Source organism: Micropterus dolomieu, linkage group LG13 (genome assembly GCF_021292245.1).
Source record: "Micropterus dolomieu isolate WLL.071019.BEF.003 ecotype Adirondacks linkage group LG13, ASM2129224v1, whole genome shotgun sequence".
NCBI lineage: Eukaryota > Metazoa > Chordata > Actinopteri > Centrarchiformes > Centrarchidae > Micropterus > Micropterus dolomieu.
In genome coordinates, this window is record NC_060162.1 from 14,188,391 (window position 1) to 14,216,252 (window position 27,862).

General features: G+C 41.5%; 1 protein-coding gene across 1 annotated transcript; it reads right to left on the reverse strand.

Moving 5' to 3' along the window:
- LOC123981321 (endoplasmic reticulum metallopeptidase 1-like) lies at positions 1-27,862 on the reverse strand. The gene is made up of 15 exons (XM_046066029.1): positions 27,375-27,862; positions 23,387-23,691; positions 21,269-21,396; positions 20,993-21,098; positions 20,277-20,423; positions 20,059-20,151; positions 12,703-12,915; positions 12,352-12,572; positions 9,220-9,394; positions 8,566-8,756; positions 8,047-8,199; positions 7,140-7,342; positions 6,904-7,019; positions 6,249-6,412; positions 1-4,824 (listed from the first exon to the last, which is right to left on the reverse strand). Exons 1-15 carry the CDS (start codon positions 27,644-27,646, stop codon positions 4,648-4,650), a joined length of 2,664 nt encoding a protein of 887 aa, XP_045921985.1. The 5' UTR covers positions 27,647-27,862; the 3' UTR covers positions 1-4,647.

Below are 27,862 nucleotides of genomic sequence, written 5' to 3' on the forward strand. Positions count from 1 at the left end.
TTAACGTAAAGAACATTTTAATTGCTGTAAGTCCTAATTTGATTCAACCTTTTTGTATAATGTAAAATCATCCTGTCCATTCAACAGATGGACACCCTGTAACCAGATCAGTCCAAACTGCAGCAGTCCTATCAATCACTTAATTCCAATAGACAAATATGTAATTTAAAAAAACAACAAAAAACAGCATTTTGACAGAAAAAAAGTGTTAAATCAATCATGAAAAAGAACCAAATGATCTATCCTGTTCAAAAAAATAAATCCTTCAGGACAAAAACTGAACAACTAGGCCTAGATAGTGTTGGTCAAAACACAGTTCAGGTAATGATAACGAAACTGACAAATAAAAATAAAAAAGGACATTCATCAACAACAGGCGTTAAGACATTTCAACATATATCCCAGAAGAGATTTCAGCTAAACTGTTAATTTCCCAAGCTGATATTAACATTTGTGTGCATGAGTGACGGTTACATGTGACGAAGATAAAGCTACGTCCATGTATGAGTTTACTCTGAACAACAAAAAAACACTGTGCAGCGCTTGGTCAGCCACTCAGTCTAAACTAAGTTATTAATACATTAGATTCTGCCGACAAGTGACTATTTAAATTCACTTTATCCTACAAGGAGTTTGTTTTCTCTCTCTGTTAAGATCTCTAGCAGCACTCGACGTACGCTTTAGTCTAACAGTAGGAGCACCACCTCCTCTGTTTCCATGCTTGTCAAACATACCAAAGCAGAGTTTTAGAAAAATAGTAAGTTACATTTGTTAATAAAACTTGTTCTCCCAAAGACACACTGCATATAAACTGAATAATTTTATTTAGATCTTCTTCTGTTACTTAAAGCAGCACGTGCACAACAGAGTGTGTGTGTGTTTCTTTTGCTGGAGGTCTTTTTCAAATACATGCTTGTTTCAGCTGCAATAACAGATTCTCATCATTAGATGTTCAATCAAAGAACAAAAGATACGACAATTCAGAAGCCCCGATTCCTTTTTTGCTGTCCACAGTAAAGAAAAAACGTTCATGTTGTGAAAAAATAAACACATTCAAGGTTCAGATTTCCAAGCACTGCTGTGCTGTGCAGACCAGGTTACGGTGAGGTTAATACGAGCAACTTTAAAGCCTGACACGCTGTGAGTCAGCCAAAAAGAGAAACACATAATTGCCTGCTTCATTAACAACAGGGTTAATTACTTATCCATGCCCTACTGATGGACTACAAAACCTAAATACAATTAGTTGAAACCTCAGACAGCGAGCAAGGTGCTCTTGCTGACTTATGACTGTGTGGGAAAGAAATTATTAAATATGGATAAAAAGGACCATACTCATGTTTTAGCACATTTACATTATAGCCAACTATTTTTCCTAATTTATTTTTCTGTTTTTTTCCCTCGATCACAACATGCAAATCAAACCTGAACAAATCCAAACAAGTATGCTGCTTTCACCGTTTGTTACAGAAGTTATGTGAAGTACGTATGATCGGTCTTAAATGGCAAAAATGTACCAAAATCACATGTTTGGTCCTTTAAGATGAATTTCTTCTTTGCGTCTTACAGTCTGATTTAAATTCAAGGGACACTGAGGCCAGACATGTCTTTATGCTCCTGTCAGCTGATGAAGATCATTTGGATAAAGAAAAAAACCAAACACATCGCCCTAAGGTCCACTCAGTAGCAGCTCTATATCACAACATCTTCCTCAGCAGATCGTTTTTGTTCATGCTTAGAAACAAGATTGAAACAGCAAAAAGAATTAACTTTCAACTTTTACTCTCAATTTATAAGCTGGCATGGCCAAGAAATCAGAAACTTTTTGAACATCTACATTTCCATGACAAACTAGTCAACTCCACGTGCTGATCATGATCCTGAGATACAGTCGAAAGCTCCAGAATAGCTTCTGAGTGGACCTTGTAGTGAGATTATGCACAAACAAATGAGCATTGTGGGACAATCTGTTTTCAACTTGCCAAGAAGTGTTGAAGGCTGTGATGGTTTTTAGGTTTAAACTTTCCAACAGACAACAATTCACATACAGACAATATGGATCACTACCACACGTCACCAGGTGCAACACAAAGTGGACAAAAGATGGTTCTACTTAAGTTGATCTTCCAAGAGAAATCAATCTCAAGTAACTGACAACCTGATTCCACTTATGATTACATATAGGGGGAGTCAAGTCAGAGTGGTACTGAAGGCAGGGAGAGGACAGTTGTCCTGATTTTCTGATAACACAGCTATGAGATTCAATAGGCTGTGGAAACCTCTTCGGATAGATCAATAAATATCCACTTTGCTAGCAGAAAACAGAGGTGAACATGATGATGCTTTATAACCCATCAAAGTAATCTCTCTCTCTAACCAAATCATTTAAATCTTTCGAACAACAACATTCAAACCAGTCTTTAACATTTACAACAACATTAACAGCTGTTATCTTGATGTCGGACACGGTTGTGATCACTGTGGAGGTAGTGGTGATACTGAAGGGGCCAGTATACTCCGTCAGAAGTGCTTGTCGGACGGTTGAATAGTTTCAGAAACTCCCTCTCCCGGGTCAAATTTCTGTAACTCTCTGAAACAGACGATCCGACATTCACACCCACTTCACGTGGTGATTGGCCAGCTGTGTGGAGGTCAGAAAGGGGACAGGGATTGAACTTCTTTCTCCAGCTCTCTTTTTTCCCCATTCTTGGCACAACTCATTTCTCATGGGAACAACAAAGTGCAACACTATGGACGTCCTCCAGATGAGACTGTATAAAGATGTGCCCTGTTATCCCCCATTTTAAACCACATCACCCCTCCCCCTCTCTGTGATGGCTGTTTTGATGTGTGAGGACGACACATCGTACAAACCACTTCTTTTCAAGTAAAACCCGGCCCTAACTGTAACATGCCATGTCATATAAACTGGACTGAGTTTGTGATACTTAGGCTCAAGACAAAAGAAGCTGCAGCTCCACATCGGTGAAATATAAGATTAGCATCACATCACAAAAATGAGTGGTTATAGCTTATAGTTAACACTTTAAGCTGGTTGCATCAGCACCAATGCATAATTATACATTTCTAAGACACATTTTAGCACAACTTGGAGAGAATGGAAATGAAATGCTGAGCGCAGTGCAACTCCTCACTGGGTCTATAATTAGCCATATGTTTCTCAGATGAAACACGGAGTCAAATAGCAGGGTCAGCTAACTCACAAGCTCCATTCACACTTCACTAAAGAATTACTGTCTACAGCAGAGATTATTTGGTTTTTTTTGTTTTGATGTGATTTTAGTGGTTCAATTGACTGAAGATGCATCAAGGTCTGATTAACTTATCTTGGTCTGCAGCCAAGATGTACATTTACTGTCCATGACTCGATACCTTCTTTTAGGTCTGCAACTGACAATTGTTTTCTTGATCAATTTTCTTCCCATAATCAAAAGTCTTAAGATGTTTTTGTCCGACAAACTGAAACAATTAATCGAACAATAAAATAGTTGCAGGTTATTTTCTTTTGATCAACTTATTGATAAATGAATCACTGTGTCTCTACTTTCTTTCATCGCAAGAAGATATTCATTGGTGCTGCTGGAGAACGCCCGTAGCAAGAGCAGAAGTGAAGTTTGAAAACATGTACAAATACTATTACAGTTACAATTACACAACCCCAAAGTTACACATCAGAGGGAAAACTCAGACCTCAAAATATGCCCTCAGCGCAAAACCTTCATGAAGGCTACTCCTTTAAAGAGGACATGTTGACATTGTACATTTTAGCCATCTGTTTAATTTAACAGGCACAGTTTTCTGCATCTGCATGCCAGCGTCTCTGACAATTCAAGAAGATTTTTGGCATTCTTAAATGAAACACAGGGGAACAACCTGCGGCTTAATCAGTGGTGTTAATGAGGAATGATAGTGAGAAATTTCACAGTTAACTGATGAGCTAATACAAAAACTATTTTCTCATAGTATGTAGTAGTGTGTGTTTGTGAAAAGCGACTTTGAAGATGTCAACGTTTCCAGTTAAAGTCGGCGGTGGGATCAAAAAAAAAAAAACTTCTTTCCCCTTCCCAAACAGATCCATCAGTATGTTACTACACCTACAGTGCAGAATGCGGGTGTGTGATTTTCGCAGAGGACGCCAGAGGACCACTCGGGCCACTCTGAGAATGGCCCGAGTGGTTTGCTGATGAAGAGGGAGCAGGGGAGGTAGCCATGTGACATTTTTCATACAGGAAGACTGTTAGCATGTTAGAATGAGAGGGAGTGAGCAAGGGGGAAAGTGAGGAGGAGTGTGAGTAAAGCAAAGGCACAACAAATTGAGTACAAAATAAATCATAACCCCTTTGTTTCATTATCCCCGGGGTGAGCATGAGGTTTGTGATGGCCGTTGGACAGTGAGTTAGTCAGTCTGTAAGCTTTCGGATCAGCCTACCTCTGGCAGGCTACTAAGCCTACTGACACAGTGATGGGGGTTCTCTCAGGCAGGCTGGGAGGGTGTGTGTGTGTTTGTGTCAGAGTGAAAAGGCAGCAGGGCTGGTCCTCAGTATTGTTGTTTTAAATCATCTGTCTGTCTCCGGGCCCCTGCAGTCCTCAGCTCTTCTCAGTGTCAGCCTCTGATGTGTGGCGCCCTCAGTATCGGTACATGTCATAGGTACTGACCCAAGACGAAGGAAAAGCCCATGCGGGGAACCTACGGAGGATTTCCTCCAGTTGAGCAGTCCTCTGGTCTTGCCCAAAGAAATAGTGGGAGGAGATGGCAACAGAGATCATCCCCTCGGGGCCTGATGGGTCCGGGTCCCTGGGAGGCTGGCAGAGGGAGAGAAAGAAAGAATGTCAGACAGACAGTTGACATGTGAGAGGACCAGAACCAGAGAAGCAGTTTATCCTATAAGGTCTGGCTGCAGCCTGTAGCACCTCAAGCTACACCCCCTCAACCCGCACCCCCTCACAGTAGAGTCTGTTATGATTGGCTGTTGCCTTCCACAAGTCGTGTTCCCTTTGAGTAGGGTCGGTCCATTCTGCGCATGCGCGTACTTATTCCCGCACAATTTGTACCACGCATGTGCAAACATTGTAGTTGATGGCAGCCAGTGATTTTTAAAAAAAAACTTTATTTACAACAAAATATTATACAAATACACTATTACAGGGAGTCATAGCATTAACACAAAGACTAAAATTTGTTCTTGTTTCCACAAGCTAAACGTTAAACAGATCCAGGAAAGTATCATGTAAGCAATTAAAATATACAACTGACGTGTTATTACTAAATAAATGTTGTGCTGTCCAAAAGGTCTTGAAACATTTTTAAACTTTGAGCTCTGATCTTCATTAGTAGAAATTGGTAGGCATGTTTCTGCGCTAGCAACAGCTGTATATTAGAAGTATTAGCTGGCAGTATTTAGTGTTAACAGTCCCACTGTATGTTGTCAGAGAAAGCAGCAGGGATGTACAATAAGAGAATAAGAGTTACAATCTCTAGCACCATCTTCTTTTAGCCAATGGAGACGTCACGGATTAACATTTTTTGAATTGCATGGGTTTCTTTAAACCCATGCAATTCAAAAAATGTTAATCTTCTGAATTGGAGTTTAAAGGTTATCAGCAACAGCAACATAGACCAACTGTGTCCTGACAGGAAGCTAAACTCCTGCAGACATCAATGACTGAGGTCCTATGGTGATGTTTAGCATAAATCTAGAAATGTGCGTAATTAAAATAATGACTAAGATGGATTGCAGGCTGCAGCAGATGCAGCAGTACCTTATATATTTAATATTGTGGGCAAGAACAACAATCTTAAAGGAGAAGTTTGACATGTTGGGAAATACACGTTTGGTTTGGAGTTAGACGAGAAGACGAAGAAGATACCTCACTCTTGTCTGTATGCTAAATATGAAGTTGGAGACAGTAAGCTTAACTTAGCATAAAGACTGGAAAAGTGGGTAAACAGCAAGCCTGGCTCTGTCTGAAGGTAAACAAATCCACCTACCAGCATCTCTAAAGCTCACTCATTTACACATTAGTGAATAAGTGTGTTTCCCAAAATGTCAAACTTTACTTAGTGACATTTTCAATATTTTTCAACTATCAAAACTGGGTGACACTGATCCCTTCACAGATGACCAAAAAGAGAAAGCAGTTTGAATAATTCACATGAAACAGAGCAGAGATATGAAATGTTAATTAGTACAAAAAGTACAGAATGCCCCTTCAGCTGCAGGCACTACCTGTATTTCAAACCAGAAGGTCCATGTGGGAGCGTCGAGGCCATGGGAATAGAAGACAAAATATTCTCCACTCAGATCTAGCTGAGGCGTCCCGTCACCGAAGGACCAGGTAGAGAGGGTGGCTCCTCGGTGAGGCATCAGATACAAAGACATGTGACTGGGGCCTGCACGGGACAGGACAAGACACAAGTCCACAAGTTAACATGCAGGTATGTGCACACAAATGCATCCAGATCGGCCAGTTGGAAAATGACTGTTTCACATTATTGACAGTTTATATCTGTGACAGTGGCTGTACAGTGAGGGTTACAAATCTGCTCGCCACTAGAAACCCAAAACTGAATGTGCTCAAATTCTAACAATGACATGAAAATGGAAACTTGAACTTGTATATGAATGTTCTCAGTCTTTCATGTCATACGTATCCAAGGAAAGTTAAAATCAAATGAACTTGGACAACCAAGTGCTGATTGTAAACTCTCCATAACAGTTGATGTGTCACTGGATATTTTCAGTATGCTGGCTGAGAATATGCTGCTGTCATCAGCCATTGCCTCTTCTGAACTGGTCATATGACTCAAGTCCAAGTGAAGTCACATGACAGCTTGCTTGCAACTCATACAAAGATAACCTATGGAAACAAAGTGCTCGTGACCTTTCACGCTGAAGGTCATCTTGATGGTCCCCCAGCTGGTGTCTTCTTTGGACTGCAGGCTGAACTCCACTGGAGAGCTGGGAGACACTTCTGGAGCAGGAAGGTACCAGTTTTTCCTGCAAATGCACCAAAATACTTGAGGCGAGGAAGAACACAAAGTATGTATAAATGTCTATAAGCTAATGAAACAAAGAGCATTGAGACTATGCTGTCAGCTGCAGGGCTGTGTCACTGACTTGCTGAGGAACTTCACTGGCAGGAACCAGGGGTAACCACAAAAGGGTCGGTCCTGATGGCAGTGGGCGCGAGCGCTGTCGTTGATCTCAGGGATGTGTGGGGTGATGTGCTGTATACCTGTGTAGTCAAAACTGTTGATCCACAGACCTGAGTCCCGGCTCTCCACTTGGCCCTGGAGATTGTAGAAGGTCCGCGTTGTATGCTGCAGGGGTGTGGATAAAACATTTTTAAAAATTAAGTTATTTGCTTCTTTTAAGCGTGTTTTACTTCAACCTGCCTTGTTTTACAGCTGTTTAATGGAGTGCTTTTCTACTCTTGCCAGAATTACTTAATGGAGCTTAACATGAGCAGGTGGAGGGGTCGAATCAGAGCGAGTTTTCTAGATCAGGAAAACAAGTGTGGAGAGATGTCATGGAATTCGGTGTCCTAGTTACAAAAATAAGGGGTTTTGTATTTCACCTGCTCCGAACAAGAGATTTTAATCGTGCAGGCTGGAGCTACACTGCAGGGTGGTCATTTGAAACCAAACAAAACTTTTTTACAATTTTGATGTAGCCGTTTTTTCCTGGCATCAACACTGTTTATTTTGGATGTTTTGTTCCCAACCTTGAAAGAGTCCTCCATTTAAGAATGGGGGATGGAGGATATTTTTTCCCCAGTTTCAATAATGTATAAAATTTTTACAAAACTGGTCAAATATCTTCAAAATCCAAAGTGGAAAACACAGAAATGTACAGAATGTTTAGTTTTTAGGTAAAGAGAAAAATGTGAAAATATGAGTGATTTCTATGTCATTTGTCTAGAGAGAAATAGAACAAATGCATGTGTTTGAGTAAATATTTAGGCTTCTGTGTGTGTGTGTGTGTGTGTGTGTGTGTGTGTGTGTGTGTGTGTGTGTTTTTGAACCTGCAGGAAGACTCGTTTGGGCCGCGGGCTGTCTGGACTTCCTGAATAAGGAAAGAGGAGCCCACTGGACACCAACATGAACGTGACAATGAAGACTGAGCCCAGACCAGCCAGGATCCACTTAGTGCTCCGTGCCAAGTAGATGAAATGCAGCTGAGACGGACAGAAAAATATGTTACTGGCGTGGAGGAACAATCGACACTGCAGTTGCACATTTTTGGTGAAATGGTAGATTATCTAAAAAAAAACTAATCTACCATCTGCAAGATTTACATTACTTTACATTACTCAGTCAGCTTTAAACAGCTGTTGGTTTTCTTATCTGAAGTCAAGTAACTAATGTTAGTAAATGCTCAAACAAAACACTGCTGCCATCAACTTGACCAAATTGTTTGTTTGTGAATTGGGGAATGTATGCAGGACAGAGTACACATGATCAATGTGATTTTAAGGTAATTCTGCTGACAACAAAAATCCAGTTTTGTTTATCACTGCTGTACATAATGTGGCAATACTCACAAAAAAGGAGGAGAGGAAGACTGTTGCCAGGGTGACCAGGGAAGCCAGCACCAGCTCAGGGGGTATTTCTGTGCCGCTGCGACCCATGATGGGTGTGAAAATCTCAAACACCACCCAGATGAGGAACATGAAGTGGACATATGGCAACGCCAGGCCAAACAGATAGAGCACAGTGTACTTCAGGGACGCTCCTGCAGAAAAACAGAGAGATCAACGTGAACACAGCAAGGATCAGATCATCAGGCTGGACTCTTTTGGCTCATTTGGATCAAAAAGCTTGGGACAGAATCATTCTATACAGTTGCTGTTCAAATAATTCACTTAAAGTAATAATGTAGTCCGTTTAGTGCTAATATCATTAAACAAATGAGCTACTACTTAACTATTTGTCCTTATATTAAGCAAGCACCACTTTCCAAAAAGAAGAGCCATCAATTAGATCATCTAACAATGACTTAAAGTGGCCTAGGTTGATCTTCCTGCTAAGAGGGATTCAACAAAATCAACACCTGAAGAAGAACAACACTTGAGTCCTTACTTTCCACAGAGTTCCACTTGTGTCCCAATTTCTAGTATTTTTAATTTGCTTATAAATAAACTTCAATGTAAATAAGGCTTGAATTGAGTGTTTACTTCTGTGTGTAAATTCTTTACCTCTATGTTTAAATTCTTTCGCCAGCAGCAGTCTGGTGGCCAGGGGGAAGGCCACCATCAGCATGGGCACGTAGGCCGAACACAGGCCCAGCTGGGTCAGCCACACCAGGCTGCAGCACCACAGCAACAAGCTAACGTCAAAGTAGAGATCACCCAACTCCACCAAACGGACACCCTGCGTGGAAAGCACACACACACACACACACACACACACACACACACACACACACAACACAGCTCAACACACAAGAAATCTGGATGAATGATCATCTTTATTAGAATCGTTTCTCTCAATATTAAATTTTGTTGATAGATCCATGTTTAGCTGTGTTTATCAGTACACAAGAATGTAGCTAAGATATACAGTGTGTTTGAGCAGTTTTCCTTTAATGTTTTCCTTCTTAGCTTTTATCATTACAATATAGACAAAATCAATGTATTAATCCAAACTTAAGGAAGTAAGGAAGGAAGAGCATCTGCTATTTCTACCAATTTAATTACATTTCATGGACTAACACAGCTGTTTTTGCTTTTCTCCTTTCTATTCAAGGCATCATCACAATTATCTGTATATTTCAGTTCAACTTATTTGGGATTAAAATCTGTTGCAAATAAGACAATCACTAACTCATGACCGTTGTGGGGCAACACTAAACAGAGAGGAACAGAGAATAAATTAAATGACTTGGTTCTTCCCTGAAACGTAAAACCATTGTTGAGAAATATTGTGAGCCAGATTCAAGTGTAAAGAAGTTTCGGAGACTGACGAAGACTTAACATAGCATGGTTTATTGAGCCCGGCCGAGGAGAAACAGTGCCAGCATACAACATGTGAACACGTCAAATGCCAACACCAAATCTGAAGGATAACGTCTTTTGGTCCCTTTTATGTTTCTGTCTTCCCCCTAGTGTAGGTTTCTCTATTAGGTCATCTTTAGCTGGCCTTAACCTAGAACAACTAATCTATCTGATGTTTAGACTCCAATGCTTCGGCATATTGGAATCTATCACTATCCATGAGCTGTACTCTAATCTGTGGAGCCAGTGAGTTCTTGTAAACATTCTTGTAGGACTCAACCCTGTTAGATTCCCAGTGAACACTGATATCTTCTAGCCTGACGCCTGAGCTACTGACTCTAACTAATCAGTCTATTGTTGTCTCCCTGACAAGGACAAGTACATGTGAGAAATACCTAAAGCTAGAATGTCAGAAAACCCTTATGGGGTCAGCTACATTACTCTAAGCTAGACCTGTCTTATGTTTCCCTGTTACATCAACAAAGCCCCTTAAGAAATATTCTCAACAACCATAAAACAACACAAAACCAATGAAAAGGGTTTGGAGAAAAAACTAATGCAGGAAGTATTCACGGACCTGATTTACCATGCATTACTGTAGGATGACTGAGAGGCTTGCAGAAATATTTCCTTACAGTGCACAACATCCCACAAAAGCAGTATTGTTTGATTAAAATGCACATCAAGATCCTGGCTTCAGAGAGGCAATCGCCCAGCTCTTTTCTCACATTGCCCTTTGGTTGAATGATTGGTCAACCAGCTGTTATACAGAAACCCTTAAACACACATAACAAATCTATATAGCAGCGACTGGTTTCACATCACTGCCATGCAAATAAATCCCAGGTGTCTACACGGACATTGTTCAGTAGATTCTGGTCATTTGATGTAGAACTGTAACCACACAGAGATCATTGTTTCTAATTTAACAGTCTGCATGTACTTGTAGGCTAAAAGATGAATATTTTAGTATTGCCTGCCTGAAAATAACTTCCAACCATGGGTACTTATACCACAGGGGGTACTTTGCCAGTTGCCAGGGAGTATGCGGAAATAGCTGTACTTGTGTAGAGTTGTGGAGTTCTCATGCAAGCATCATTAATTTCATCTTCTGTAAGAGCTAATGATTTCTGTCTGCTTTAAACAAAACTTGACAGTCCTATCTAGACTCTTTTGTCAAAGAAAATATAATTTAAAATGAGGCCACAGATATATTCCGCTGTTTCAATAGAGGTTTTGTTGCACTGGAGATTAAGCCTTATGTAGTCTGGCAGAAAGGTTAGTCTGTGGCCTTGTCCTCTTGAAAATGGCCATGAAAAGCAGTTCAGTTCATAATGTGGTGAGCTCCAGATGAATATCAACACAGATAAACGCGTGTTTACTAAATGCCAGACAAACAATATGCCAGTTGAGCTGCAACTAGCTGGTGCCTCTACTGTTTTATAATCACACACACGAAGAGCTGCTGTTGTGTAATACCCATGGAGGAAGAGGAGCTGTCTGGTTTTCTGCTCTCTGCACTTTTGTCCCCATTAAATGTGAGTTCAGCGAGTCATCATTACATATTAAGCTCAAAGAAATATTGTGACCTCATCTTTACCTCAAGAAATATACCAAAACAAAATCTACTCTGTGCTCAGAGGAAACTCTCAACTATGAAAAGATAAAGTCAAGCTGGTCAACATTCTTTCAGCTTCAATTGAGTAAAAACTAACGCTTACTTGTCTGCATAGACTTATGGTTATACACATAATTTTCCCATTTAACTTAAGTAGAGCCCGACTGATAAATTGGCACACCTATATGACCAGCCGATACAAGCAAATTGCAAATAAATTGGTATTGGTACCATCTTCTAAAGTGATGCATATGTAGTTTGTACTGAGAACTCAACCAATGCTGACCACGGGTCAGCCAGAGATATCATTTAATATATTAAAACATCTGCAGAGGTTTAAAAACCCTTAAAATACAGGTTTTAAACGACAATACAATAAAAACCACCAAGTAGATTCATGATATCTGAAATACCCCTCCCTTTCACAATTCTGATCTGTGTGATAAAAGAATAGTATTTTATTGTGTAGACTATAGACTATAGTTCAAATTCTGCATGAACACCCTTTTTGATAGCATTTCCTTCAATATGAAGTTGAAGCCAGGAGATGGTTAGCTTAGCTTGGCATAAAGACTGGAAGCAGCAGTTACTTTAGAGGTGCTAGTAGGTAGATTCTGTAGTAGAAACCCACTAGCTGCAAAAAAGCAAATTAAGGTTATTTGTTAAAAGTCGAACTATACCTTTAAAGGAATTCCTATTTTATTAACTCCACTTACCCCAAAGTAAATGTTCTTAGCCAGCGTGTGAATGAGGAGCATCTTGCCTGTGGCAGCAGCCCCATACAGACAGATGGAGGCGTAGAAATGGTTGTACCAAAACATGGAGCGGCCCAGCAGAGTGACTAGCAGAGCTACAATCAGTACTGACATCAGGGTGACGATCCAGCTCAGGACTGTTACACCTGTGGCACAGGCCAGATCTCGAACATAGCGACCACCTGAGAGAGATGGATTGGACCATTCTTTTTTTACATTTTGCAAAAAAAAACACAAAGAGGAAAACACACGACACACCTCCAGTACAGGAAAAGACACAACATGCCTCTACCAAAGGAAATGGTGACCTACCTCTGTTGCCTGGCAGTGAGGCTTTCTTTGCCAGATAAATGAAGGTGGCTGTGGCTACCAAGTAGTTGAGGATGGTTCCAACACGGGCTGGGTAAGCCACCACAATTACTCCTAATAGGTCAAAAAATACCATGTTGCCATGACGGTACTCTGAGGAATCAGCCAACTTCTCTGAGTTTGCCAGGTACCTCAGGACTGCCAAGATGTTGTCGCCTGAAAACAGGAAGTGAGTTCTGAGGTGAAAAGGTTCAAAGCTGGAATGTAACATAATAAAGCTTGGTTGCATTTAGCTGCCTACCGTAAAACTGTCCCAAATAGCCGCCTATCCCGTTTACTGGCCTGGTGTGGGAACACATTCTGACAAATAAACACCTGCCTCAATTTAATGCCTGGTCTAGTTTTTATAGAAGTTCTTTGGATACATAAAACCTCTTAAACCCCTGTGGGGTCACCCGCTTTAGCTGCTTCTAAGCTGCTTAGATCGTTAATACAAATATTAATGTTTAAACATATTATCAATATATCCGTATGAACATGCTACACATCGTTAGATTGGTTAGATTCTCCACAATTCAATAGTTCAGTTCATTTAAGGGAAACAACAAGCCCCAAAGTCTAATTCTTATAGATTTACCGGTGTAACCTGCCTGGTACAAGAGAGGAAAGGAAATAAAATGATGACTGCCTTTACCTTTGAAGCGCTCATTAAGTGCGCTCATTAAGCCCAAATGTGTCCTTCCTTGATTATTTATATTCCTTTATTCTGTAAGGGTCCACCCATCAAAAAAAATCAAAACAGCTTTTCAATTAATCCAAGTTGTGAATCCTGTCATGTGAAGTCCATCGCTCTCTGTCTGCTAACTTCCTGCACCGTGTTGTTGTCGTGATGTTACTTCAAAATAAAAGTGCATAAGCCGTTTGTTGGAACTAGATGAAATGAATGGCGTGTATTTGATCAATATTATACAAGTATTATTCTGTTTGAAATAAATAAACTGTTTCATAGTAGTTTCAGTTTTGTGAAAAAGGAATTAAAGGCCTGTCCCATATGGATGCCTGTCCCAAATCAAATGTCAATTCAGTGATTTTAGCAAATAAAAGCCCGGGCTGTCAGTCAAAGTTTTACGGTAATTTGATTTCTGCAGTGTAGGGCAGTACGTCAGCCGGACAGCCAGAGTGTACGAGGAGGACATGATCTTAACCTAAAGCCAGGACAGGAAACAATTTGAATACTTGGAAATGAACAAATTAAGCAGTGAATAATGAGTTTACTCTATTGTGGTTTTCAGTTTCCACTATTTCTTATTCTACCCCTACATTCAGAGAGGGAAACTGTTAATGTGACTGAATATAAAAGTATTTAGTGTCTTCTGACATAAAAGGATCTTCCTTTATAGAGCTGACACATCATATGCTCTAGACAGAGTTTATTGATGGCTCAGCATAACCTTCTGACCAGCAGAGATAGGCTTTGTCATTCCTGCACAGCCACCCGACAGTAGTTTTGCAGCAATAAAACCATGTGCACATGAACATCACATAAACAATCAAACAGAAAAATATACTAGTAAATAATAATAATAATATGTTTATTTAAAGAGCAGTTTTTAATATCCCTTTTAGACAGTGCTTCACAAACGATAAAACATACAGTTGCAAAACCATCAGGTTTTGAAAGCAAACAGATAAAAACAATTTTTTTAAAGGAATTAAAATACAGTTAAAAGACAATTACAAGTCAAGTTAAATTAGGAAAGACTCTCCGATAAAAAGTATGTAATAAGAAGGAACTTAAAGGAATTCGCTGACTGTCGACCTGACTTCCTTGGGTCTCTGGAACATATATATTTTTACGATGATAAAAATGTGATTGCACACACTTTGTGGTGTGCTGCTCCAAACGAGAGTTACAAATGTTACTACGGTTCTATGAATTCTGGATGACCGCCAGACGGCAGTGCTTTAGCACTGGATGTCTCCAACTTCTTGCGTCTTGCATGAAGATGGAGATGGATGAAGATGGATCTTGCATTTGTGCAGGTCAAGTAATTACACCAACAAAGTCACCTGTGGTCATTCTTCATGACCGCCAGACGGCGGTGCTTTAGCACTGGATGACTTATACCAGCAAGGTCACGAGGAATGCTCACCGTGCCACATTTACTCAGTAATAGCGAGCGAAGGTACATGAAGACTCCCAGCTTGCGGCAGTACACATGTCATGCAGAGAGACCCCTCTCAGGGCCGCCCAGGATGTGGACACACTCTGAGTAGATTGACACTTGATTTGATAGAGCTTCACTCTTTCTACAACCCCCATAGCAAACGAAAAGGTTGTCAGACTTGCGTACCTTGGCAGTGGCCTCCACATAAGCCTTTAGGGCCCGAACTGGACACAGTAGCTGTGACAGCTCTTCCGCGTCTTCAGATGAGCCCGGTAGACTGAATGCAGCCAACTCGATGGCTTGGTTTACATGCGATGAAGGTCCCAGCTTTGGCAGGAAGTACGAATTCAGTAGGAGAGTAACTCCTGACCCATCTGGGTACCAACGCAGGCACCTCGGGCTCACTGATAGGGCATGCAGTTCTCCCTCTCGCTTTGCTTATGTGACAACAAGCAGAAATGCTGTCTCAGCAGACAACCGCCTCAACTCTATCTGTCCTAGCGGTTCAAATGGAGGCAGACCCAAGGATCTCAAAACCACCTTCAAGTCCCATGGTGACACTACAGTGACACCTGATGGTCTAAGCCTCTGCGTGCCCTTCAAGAATTGACTAACCAGATAGTGTGACCCCACTGTGCAGTTGTCCACTCTCACATGCCCCGCTGAAATGGCAGCTGCGTACACTTTCAATGTCGAGGCGCACCTGCCGCCGTCCAACAACGGCTGCAGGAAACACAGAATGCTGGTGACTGAGCAGTTCTCCGGTACCTCACCCTTTTCCCTGCACCACTGGGAAAAAAGCTAAGGAGTGGAGGGAGCCGTCGAACTTAACACAGTGCAGATCACTGACTGGTCACAAGATGCCAGGAGTGGGTCCTGGCTTCCAACGGCCAGACACACAGCTGAAAGGGGTCTGAATTCAGATGCCATATGCTCTGAGCTCAAGCACATTTATGTGCTTTAACTTCTGCTGGCTGCTCCATCGGCTCCCGATGGTTCTGCGTTGCCAGACCGCACCCTAGCCTGATAAAGAGCCGTCTGTCTCCACAACCTCCCTGTGGGAGGGTATCACTCCCAGAGCAACCCCCCGGCAAGATACATTTTTCTCCGCCAGGGCTCCAAGGCCCAGCAAAAAAGGCAGGACACTGTCAGAATACCCAGCAGTCTGAGAAAAAAGCCCCATTTCAAAATCCCGCCCCTGTGAAAGAAACCTAGTAGCTGCCGGATATACCACACTCTCTTTAGGGTAAGGAAGTCTCTCATTAACTGAGAGTCGAGTGCCATACCCAGGTAATTTACCCTCTGATTAGGTGTAAGTTTGCTCTTTGTGTAGTACACCGTAAGGCCCAGCTGGTTCACATGGCCAAGGAGCATATCTGCGTCCCTGACCGCCTGCTCTGCAGTCGGGGAAATTATTAGCCAGTCGTCCAGGTAAGGCAAGATCGTCAAACCTGCGGCTTGCATCGGGGAAAGGGCGGCTGCCATGCACCTCGTGAATACACAAGGGGCCAGTGAGAGACCGAACGGCATCAACTTGAATTGGTAAGCCTGTCCTCGAAAGGCGAACCTAAGGAACTGCCTGTGGCGTGGTGCAATAGGCTTGTAAAAATAGGCATCCTTGAGGTCTATTGACACAAACCAGCGTCACCCAACGTCCAACGTCACTGACTGGATGACATCTGCCATCTGTAACATTCGGTATGGAAGCACCTTTAAAAACTTGTTCAGGCCCCTCAGGTCCAGGATTGGGCGAAACCCGCCATCCTTCTTTGGAATTTGGAAAAAATACACTGAATAGAACCCACCGAGCCGTGTATGCCCTTCTACAGGCTCGATGGGGTCCTTCTCTAGAAGGGCTGCATGTTCCTGGCTGAGGGCCAGGGATTTTGCAAGAGCTCTGACCACAGACCTTCTGATCCCGCAGAAAGGTGGCGGCCGCCATCGGAACTGTAGTGTGCATCCCTTGGACAGTGTGGACACCACCCAAGGGTCTGTGGTCTGCCTCTCCCAGTAGCTAAGGTGCTGCAGAGAGAGCGTCCTCTTAGGTCTGACCTCCCCGGCCCCTAGGACCCCTGGGGCGCAGGGGCGTCCTCTTGGCACCTGAAAGGCTGGCTGGACAGGAGTACGCCGGCGCTGATTATAGTGCCCAGAGTAGCGAGACGCTCTAGGGTATCCACCTGGGTGAGCAGGCGGATGAGTGTAACTGGGACTAGAGGGCACAAGAACTCTCTGTCGCAGAACTAAACTTGGGCCCCGCCTCAGGCCAGCAAACCGCTGCCTGGCTTGAAGATTGAAGGAACAGACTGCGTGATGACGTGAGGGTTTTATACTGGGGCGTGCACACTATGTCATTGCATGGTCACAGGTGACTTTGTTGGTATAATTACTCAACCTGTTCAAATGCGAGATGGACACATCCAGTGCTAAAGCACCGCTGTCTGGCGGTCAGTAAGAATGAGATAGAACTTAAATTGCAGTCAAACCACTCGCCCAGATTCCTTGCCTAGGGAACCAGCAGATGGCAGAATATGTTTTGCCATGTTGGGACCCAATAACAAGGACATCTGTTTTGTAAATCTAATTTGTTTTTGTTTTTGTCTCCCTAGGAAAAGAGATTTCAATCTCAAAGGGACTTCCTGGTAAAAAAAAAAAATGGTAAAAGGTTAAAAAAATAAGAAATACAAGTTATGAAAGATATATAGAAGACAGTTTCTAAAAGAAAAAAAAACAGCATCATGAACTTGCACACAACTCCATACTCTCCCACACACACACTACTCCACTATCTTACATCATACTACATATGCTGCTGTTCTCTAAAACACACAACTATATCCTAATACTGAAAAGTTATTTTTCTCTTATACACCACTATGCTGTCTTAAATACATTAAGAGTGTATAATGCTGTTTGATAGGGATGTGGTGTATGTGAGTAAATATGATTCATGCCCGAAGCGCTAGTGTGTGTGAAAGAGTATGGTGGTGTATGTGTGTGAGAGCAAGTCTGATTTATGACCTAAACGACCTCTGGTAGTTACACAACACACCAGTATACAGGACACGTAAAGGACTTTCCATGAAATTGGCTACAATCATGATGTTGAATGCAGATGAGGAATCTGGCTACGTGAAGAATCGGTTAGAGGACGCTGAGTGGATTACTGCTATCCGAGACTAAACTTTCTTTAGTCTGTGCTGCTGCCTGTTTGTCTTCACCATTTACAGCGCGCGCGCACACACACACACACACACACACACACACACACACACACGAGACAAAGCGCCATTGTTCTTCCGCCTGGTAGGCTTGCTACTGGGAGTGTACAGCATCTGCTTGTTCATGTTGTGCTCACTGCTTAACCACATGATTCTGCTTAGTGATTTACCCACATCCTTCCTTTCTGAGTTTCACTATGACACAAAAAAATTGGTAAGAATAATTAAAAATACACTGCTCAAAAAAATAAAGGGAACACTAAAATAACACATCCTAGATCTGAATGAATGAATGAAATAATCTCATTAAATACTCCTTTCTATACATAGTTGAATGTGCTGACAACAAAATCAGACAAAAATTATCAATGGAAATCAAATTTATCAACCCATGGAGGTCTGGATTCGGAGTCACACTCAGAATCAAAGTGGAAAACCACACTACAGGCCGATCCAACTTTGATGTAATGTCCTTAAAACAAGTCAAAATGAGGCTCAGTAGTGTGTGTGGCCTCCACGTGCCTGTATGACCTCCCTACAATGCCTGGGCATGCTCCTGATGAGGTGGCGGATGGTCTCCTGAGGGATCTCCTCCCAGACCTGGACTAAAGCATCCGCCAACTCCTGGACAGTCTGTGGTGCAATGTGGCATTGGTGAATGGAGCGAGACATGATGTCCCAGATGTGCTCAATTGGATTCAGGTCTGGGGACCACTAGAGTGAAAGCACCACCAGCATTCAAAAGTGACCAAAACATCAGCCAGGAAGCATAGGAACTGAGAAGTGGTCTGTAGTCACCACCTGCAGAACCACTCCTTTATTGGGGGTGTCTTGCTAATTGCCTATAATTTCCACCTGTTGTCTATTCCATTTGCACAACAGCATGTGAAATAGGTTGTCAATCAGTGTTGCTTCCTAAGTGGACAGTTTGATTTCACAGGAGTGTATATTGCCATGCTCTTGTTTATATATAATCTACATAGTATCATCTTCACAAACAGATCCAAGCAAAAATCCAATCTACATTAGAGCAATGCCAGCCTTGCACCTTTCCCCCACTTTGTCTAGAAGCACATCTGTGAAGTAGGAGATTTCAAAGAGGTGTGTAGCATCGGTGAATGATGTTCTACTCTTTAACTGATGTTTACTGATGAGCAAATAAGATGATATGAATAAGCATGAAAAACTGTTCTCGGAATATGCTGGGCCATAATAAAAATTATTTACAAGGCGGGTTATACCAAAAACCTGCTGTGCAGAGCAGAGCTACTGGTGTACCTTCCTCCTCAACTGCCCCTGTGCTGTATCTCTACTCTCCACCGTACAAAACTGCCTCCTGACTAAAAATACCTTCTGTCGCCCTCTGAAACCTGACTTTCTGTCTCTAATAATTCATGCCTTTCACTGTGAGTTAGTGTACACAGAAGAAGAGGAGGGAGATCTTCAGTAGCTGCTGAGCGAGAACGGAAAGATGCCAACTGTCTCGGGTTTTTAGTGCTGACTGACTGGATTCTCTGCTAAGTAAAGCAAAGTAATTCAGTGACACACATGAAAAAGTAAATGAGGGCGAGTGCAACAGTAAAAGTCTGTGGCTGCTATGTATATATGCATTTTTTAGTTATCAGCCAAATAATAAGATCAGCAGAGTGCTGACCTGTCTGAAATTGGGGGATAAACTACAGATGGAAGCACGCGTTTGTGTCACACACTGACCGCTCTCTCCTTGACACCCTGGCCACACAACCTGCATGAGCAGCATGTGCATAGCAGAACCGCATGCTTTTCATTTCGTTCTTATTTAATGTCACACAAAGGCAGAGGTAGGCAGTGTGGCCTTGGTGTGACTGACAGAGAGACACCCACTAGCTAACATGCACTGAATCTATTTGCATTGAGTGTTGAATAAAAGCATAGGATAACACCTATTTAAGTTTAGTAGGTATAAGAAGATGCACGTGAGGCTTTTTGCGTACCGGCTCTCTGTATTGAGTCTGTCGGGATCCTGTCTGCAGTGTCGTACTTGGTATGGTAGATGAAACCATTTTCAATGAAAGCCAAATCAATGCCTGTAAAAAAATAAACAAACAGAATTAGATAAAAACATAAAAACATAGAAAAGTAAGGGAGAAAACAACACAAAATAAAACATGACTCATTTCTATACTGTACTCTGAAGATTGTTCAGCATTACCTGGGATGTTACCAAAGTCCCTGTAGATGCGAAAGTCAGTGTCCGAGGGGATGATACCACTTTGGAAGACCTCCTGGCCGACCACAGAGGCAAAGGGGTGTTTGGCTGCATTAACGTAGGCCTGGACCAGCCACGGGTTCTCTGGACCTTTTAGGGAACAATAAGTTTTCTAGGATATTTTATATATGGACAGTTCGTTCTTTCCTAGGTTTTGGCCCACAGAATAATCATTTTGTAGAAGAAGATATACTGTATCACCTCGGTTCTAATAACCCTGACCTTGATGTCTTTATCTCTAGCTGTTTATGGCTTTGGTATGTAGGCATTTATCCTTGTTTAATTTATAACACATACCAGTAGTGTAAAGAAAGTGCATATTAAAATATGAATGCAAAGTTACAGGTACCGCACGAACCATAATCAGGCAGTTAGTCATCCATATAGATACCGAATAATGGCAGCCTGCCAGAAGGTAAATGGCTGGAACAAAGACATATGCTGTAGGTATATAATTCAAAACTAGACCTACACGCTACACCTCTGTAACAGCAAACATTTCACTGCATTTATTTGCAAGCTTTCCCAATTACAGGAGAAAGAAATACTGATGGTGGGCTGTACACACCAACATATGAAAAACAATCACATGGAGAAAACCTGAAAAATAACACGCTAACAAACAAACCAGACCAAGTGTTCGAATAGAAATGATGTACCTGTCTGGAAAACAACTTCCTTGCCCCCAACACCTGCAGCCTCCAAGTTAATGAAGGCTCGCACCTGCTTGGCCCACGGATGCTGAGTAATGAAACCGTGACTGGCCTGGTGGAGAGAAGGAGTAATAAAAGGAAGGCCAAGTTAGTGAAAGATAGAAAGTAAGAATATAACAGAGAAAATAGAAAAAACTGAAAATTAGGAGATGTTTTAAATTAAATGACAATCCAAAGTGGTGACAGGCTAGTTCTAACATCCAAAATGTAACTTCATTTTACCTGCAGAACATTTTCCTCTGCTCCATTAAAGAGGAAAATAACTCCATGATTAAGAGAATCAGACTGGTTGGCCAGAGAATGGAGGACTTCCAGCATTACTGCACAGCTCACTGCATCATCACTGGCACCTAAGACAAAGAAACAAGTGTGTGTTTGTTAAAAAAAACAAACTAAAAAGCTGCACAGTTTGGGTAATGTGAGCTCTACTTGCCTTTCAAATTCGTATCACGGATCACAGGCCTGGCTATTACACAGTCATGCAATTGTTCACCAAGATCACCCAATTGTCCTGACACAGTGGCTCAGTTTCAGATAAGGACACATGCAGGATACTTAACTCTGAAGTACATCAGAATAACGCAAATTCACAAACACACTGAAGGAAGTAAGTGCTCTGTGGGCAAAAATTTGAAGAATGCAACAAGCTGGTAATGTCCCAGCTCCCACTGCTTGTACAATGGTGAGAGCACAAAAAGAAAAAGGGTTATAGTGAAAAGAAAAGAACATGTCAACAGGTCATGTGACACGGAAAGATCAGACAAGTTAGTGGTGAGGAACACAATTTTTCTGAGAAGAAATGCAAAGATTATGAAAAAAAAAAAAAAAGATCAAAGAGCCACACTGAGACATCATGTGCCCAGCTTTCCGGATTGAATGTGCTCATGAGGTGGGGGATGGGATCTGTTTACTGTCTGGGTACCATTCATACTGTTGCACCGCTTTTGTCAGCTACATATCTGCGCGCCCAAAATGTTCTGTGACTGTGAGAGTTCAGAGAATGGAAAAAAACGAGCCAAGCCTGACTAGTTCACCTGGGCACGTTATCGCTTTAAAATGGTACAACAGAATGGTAAATAGAAATTATAAGTGCTTTGACTTAAATGATCAGTTTGCTGTGCTGACCGTGCTTGCCTTTACATACAATAAACCTATGTGGAAAAAACATGTGCAAGGCAATGCACTGCCTACTTTTTTATTGTGTTTAGAATTCAAAGAAGTCAAAGGCTTGGCAGGACATGAAATGGCTTGTGTATCTTCCTGGTCCACACCTCTTGGATCAATTTCCTTTTGCCATTGAACCTGTGTGTGCACATGTCTGTGTGTGTGTGTGTGAAAACATGCCTCTCCAACAGGCTCATGGGTGTGGAGTGAAAAAGTGAAAAATCCTGATTTAAAAAAAAAGACAGAAATTACAACGACTTACTATCTAACTATCTTCACAACAAACACTGTTACTACTGTGCAGTCTAAATATGATCCCATGATTTCTCTAAGCAAGCAGCTTCCTGTTAGAAGCTCAGTATTGAGCTTCCACATATTCAGAACTGGCTTGCTATAGCTGTCCAAATTTCACACAGTGTTGTCAGTGCACAACATGGCACAAAGCAAAGCATGTTAGAAAGCATGCTAACAATGCTAACATTGACAATGCTTGCATGTTGATATTTAGCAGGAATAATGTTTACCATATTCACCAGCTTAGTTAAGCGTGTTACCATTATGGGTGTGCCATATCATATCTGTATAATTTACAATATGATTTTAAATAGATAAATAAATATTTTTAATATTGTGATAATAATAATAATAGTTCCAAAAAAGGGGACACTTCAGCAGTACAATAAATGTTATAATGTAATAATGTTAATATGTAAGAAGAGCAAGTAGACTGAAAAAACGTCTGTAAATGTCATTAGTTTGCAGGTATTTGGTCATAAAGTAAAGTACTGAAGAAAGTGAGAATTTGACCTGATCATGGTGCAAGATCTAAAGTGAGGGGATTAAAGTTTACAATTCATCCTCTGGGACTATGAATGCCTGAACCAAATTTCACAACAAATGACAAATTCATGGTAACGCTACAGCAATTTTCAGGAATCACCAAAGCAGTTATTGTTCAAATGTATATTTGTTTCACTTAATTTATTTAAAGATTGAGATTTTAAAATTCTTTCCTTTCTTTTAATTCAAGTTTGACACACAGGTGTGCGAATGTTTTCTGCATGTACCTACATGCAACCTGTGAGCTACACCTGTTCATCTAAAGCTCAAACACTTCAGTAAGAGCTCACATTTAGTAGGCAGAATTCTTCAAGAGAAGGAGGAATGTTTTCGTACCTGGACTGTTGGCCACTGTGTCAAAGTGGCAGTTGGCTAGCATGAGATGCTGTGCCCCACCCTTAGGCTCCAGCCTGACAGCTATGTTAGTGACACGGTCGTAGAAGCTTGTGAAGCCTCCAAGAAAGTCAATGGAAAAAGAGCCGGTGGGACGCTGCACATCTACCATTAGCTGATGGGGGCCCGCTGCCGTCTCAACCTGGATTTTCTCAATTTCTGCCAACAAGTACTCCACTGTCAGGACTTCGTTCTCCGGGCTGCCCACTGGCCGTGGGCCGACGCTGGTGATCTGCTCCAAGTGCTGTCTAGATTGTAGACGTGAGGGAAGAGTGAAGAGAAAAAAAGAACATTGTGGTGCTGTAAAGAGGCAGTAAACCAGGCCTGCTTGTTCTATCACAACATTACAGCATATCTTATTAATTTCCTGCAGTTCAGTGTTGAATCATTTTATGTGAAGTGGCTTGCAAAAGTATTCAACCTACTTATAATATCTACACATATTTCTCTAATCAGTATTTTTATTGCAAAGCCAAATTCTCTAATGTTTTAATTAATTGTTTGTCAGCAGACCTTTTAAATAAAACTTACAACCGTAAAACTAGAACAACCCCTACACATTAGTACCTGGTAGAGCCAGTAACCGCATTAAGTCTCTTGCAGTAAGTAAATACCAACTTTGTTTGAGAAATTTCCACCCCATACTCCCTGGCAGATTTGCTCCAGATTTTCAGGTTGGCTAGGTGACATTTGTGGACCGCAATTTTCAAACATTGCCACGGATTTTCGGTCAGATTGAGATTTTGACTTTGTAGAACATTTACCTTGTTGTTAATTGAACAATCCTGTGTTGCTTGGGGTCACTGTCCTGCTGACAGGTGAACTTTCCCCCAAACTTTTTCAGCAGACTGGTTCTCTAGCAGTAGCCATCTGTATTTTGCTCCATCCATTCATCCCTCATTTCTAACAAGATGCCCAGTCTCGGCTGAAGAAACGCATCCCCACAGCATGATGTTTCCACCATCATACGTCAATGTGAGGATGGTGTTTGTTGAGGCATGGGCAGTGTTAAAGTTTGCCCCACATATAGCGCTTTGAATTTTGACCAAAAAGCTCTATTTTGGTCTCATCTGACCACAAAACGCTGCCACATATCTTAGGTGGGTCATTCTCGTGCTTTCTGGTGAACTCCAGATGTGCTTTAATATGGCTTCTCTTGAGCTTCTTTCTAGCCACCCTCCCATACAGGCTGGTTTAACACCAGGCTCTTGATACTGGTGCACCTTTACTCCTACAGTCCTCACTGGGATATCAACGCACTTCGCTTTTGCTAATTTGTGCATGTCTATTAAGTTATGCTAACTTCCTTTGAACGCCCTTTGGTCCTCATTTTCACACAGTTTCTTCAGATTGACAGTCTGACCAATGATACCTAAATTTATGAGGTTATTTTAATGTTTCGCAAGTAGAGGCCAATTGTGTCATCTGTGTAAACCTGGACCTTGAAGAATACTTATACTTATTAAGGGGCTTGAATAATATTGAAAGCCTCTGTTTGTCTGTGAGGTCACAGTCCACAGCTTTGTTTTTAAAACCACCTTGAAGTTTCGAAACAAAAAACTAGATGTGTTTCCTGAAGAGGTGGGTGTGCTTGCTGACATGGTTGCAGACACACACACACACACACACACACACACACACACACACACACACACCATCCAGGACAGTGGACAGTAAAATACTACAATCGTTAATGCTTGATTATACAATTAGCTAAAGTGAAACCAGGTTCAAATTTAGATTTCTCTACAGAATATCATTTATGGACTTATCTTGAATCTGAGTGTCTCATTTCAGTCACTCCTACCTGTTTCATAAGCATAGAATTTATCTTCTTAATCTTTCAAGAGACAGACAGACTTTACTATTTTCTTATCTTTTATAGCGCAAACGAATATTTGATTCAATGGGAAAATACTCAGCAGACTATGACTAAGTAATGAAAATAATTACCCTACAAACAACATCAAATGTTCAAGGTTTTAAAGAGATAGTGGAGCAAGCTCAGTCATGTTATGGTATGCCATGTTTCTGTATTGCTTTGACATTATTTTGCTAGATTCCCTCAGGAGATGGAAGCAAGATATTAAGCCAAGCAACCCATACGGCACTGAAAAAAACCAAACAGATGCTTTTACTCGTCTTTTCTTTTAAAAAAGCAGCTGCTGCAGGTGTTTGCTGCAGCTGTTGAAGAAAGGCCAACAATTAGCTCCACTGCCCCACACTAGCAGAAGTTCTGCTGTGCCAGCTGATGCTCACAGCAGCAGCAAGTAAACTGGTGACAAAATAATATCTGTCATCTAACCATTGTGGGTGAAGTCCAGCTTTTAGAAGCAAATGTGTTTTTAAATTTCCTTTTGCTCTATACCCCAAAATCATCGTGTCCTCCACTACATAGTTTTCTTGTAATGACAAAGTCGTACCAAAGGACATTAAAGATGTCTGAACTGCTGCTTTCATTCCAAGTTCACAGCAGCCCTCTGAGGCACCGTTTCATGCTCGGGCTCATAATTAAAATCTGGATTGGCAGGCCAGTGAGTCATGAAAGCCATGATTGTGACCGGAGAAGCTCAGAGCCCTAATCAGTTTAAATGCAGCACGCCTGACTCATTTATAGAGCAACCAGCCGAATGATGGCAAATCCCATCAACCAGCACTTTCAAGAGCTCACCTGGAGTCCTGCGGACCTCAGACTCAGAGTCATAATCCCAGCCTCTCCTTCTGACTGCGATGGAAAATCTGATAAAAGATGTTGCACTATGAAGCTTGTTGTATCCGAACATTATGCAGCTGCTTGGAATGAACAGGGTGTATGATCGTTAGTCACGCAGGCTGCCTTTGATAATTAATTTATCTGTCTGATATCTGTTTGATTGTTTTTGTGTTAATATTTGTGTTTTATAAAACATCATAAATGGTAAGTGCTTAATCACCAAAGCAAAGCCGCTTATTGATTGTGAAACTGCTTATTTTGTCTGAGATGTCACTAATCCTTAATAGCTGTCAATAATCGGATAAGGTTGCAACTAGTGAAAGTTTCCATAATGTTTTTTTTTTCTGCCCACTTAAGGGCTCACAACCCAATGATATTTAGATATATTAGACATAAAACAGAGAAAAAGTTCACAAATATTTGGATTTTTTATATACTTTAATATTAAACAACTGCCTATAGATGCAACCTTGATGTTTACAATTTCAGTCAGCCTTTACATAGCTTTTAATGCTCAAACTTTTATCTTGTCCACTTTTGTTAGTTTCCTTTTAAAAGAACTACTATAATCTTGATCCTTTTAATTTGCGTTTCAAAATTGTATGCAGTGTTTCCTGCATGTAATGTTTTAATGCATCATGTAAGGCTCTTTGGTATGAAATGTGTTATGCAAATAAACTTACATATTTTCGAATATGTAAAGTAATTGATAACATTTTCAAAAATGTAGTTGGCTGTAATTATTAATTTATTATTTAATCACTTTGATTGCTCAGATGTTTGTTATACATATATTCAAAATAAACACTTTTATAGTAACCTTTTTTTTTTTTTTTTTTTTTAAACTTAGCTGCCAAAACGTCTACTTTTGTTGTATGAAGTACGCCTATATGGAATAATGTATATGTTATATATAGTATATGGTTTTTGTATCTCTGGGTAATTTGAATAGGCTTTGTGCAGGAGATTTTGATTTCTTGAAGGGTACATCACTTACAAATCGGTCCTCTGCTGCTGCATCTCAAACATTTCTAACTGTTTTCGAACACCTGTCTATAGAGGTCAAGGTGGAGGTGGAGGGGAGGGACACCAGGTAGTGGTTTCTAGGCGGGGCTGTTTCCAAACTAGAGGAAAGGTTGGAACTCCGCTGCTTCGCTACCGTTAGGTAACATTTAAAGACAATAGATGTGATTATAGTAAGCAAGGCACAAAACTCACCTGGCTCTCATTGCGCTGAACTCGCCGGACGGTGTCCCAATGACGAGCTGCTGTAGTGAGAAATGAACAAGTCCCCACAGCACCAAAATAAACACAGAGACCAGGGAGGCTGCCAGTCCTTCTCGCAGCAAGTACAGCTTCACTTCGGGCTTCCTCTTCGGGTCACCGTTGTAGCTGTTATTCCCGCACCGGCCGCGGGAACCGTCGTTAACCGCTACATAATTATGTGTCCCAAAGTGTTTAATTCTCCTGACAGCGGTGTCGCTCTCCATTTTCTGTGCCAGCGGTACATCAGCTGCGAGCGTCGCTTTCAGGCGTCGCTGCTTTCCAAATCGACCGACGGATCGCGCCGAAGGACAATATTCAATGAGAGGGCGGGCGGCCGAGACGCGAGGAGGAGGCGAGGGGATTTACCATGCTGCTATTGTCACTCCCATAAAATCCAATTAGTGAGAAATTAATGACAGCAGACGGCTGGTTATCTTAGC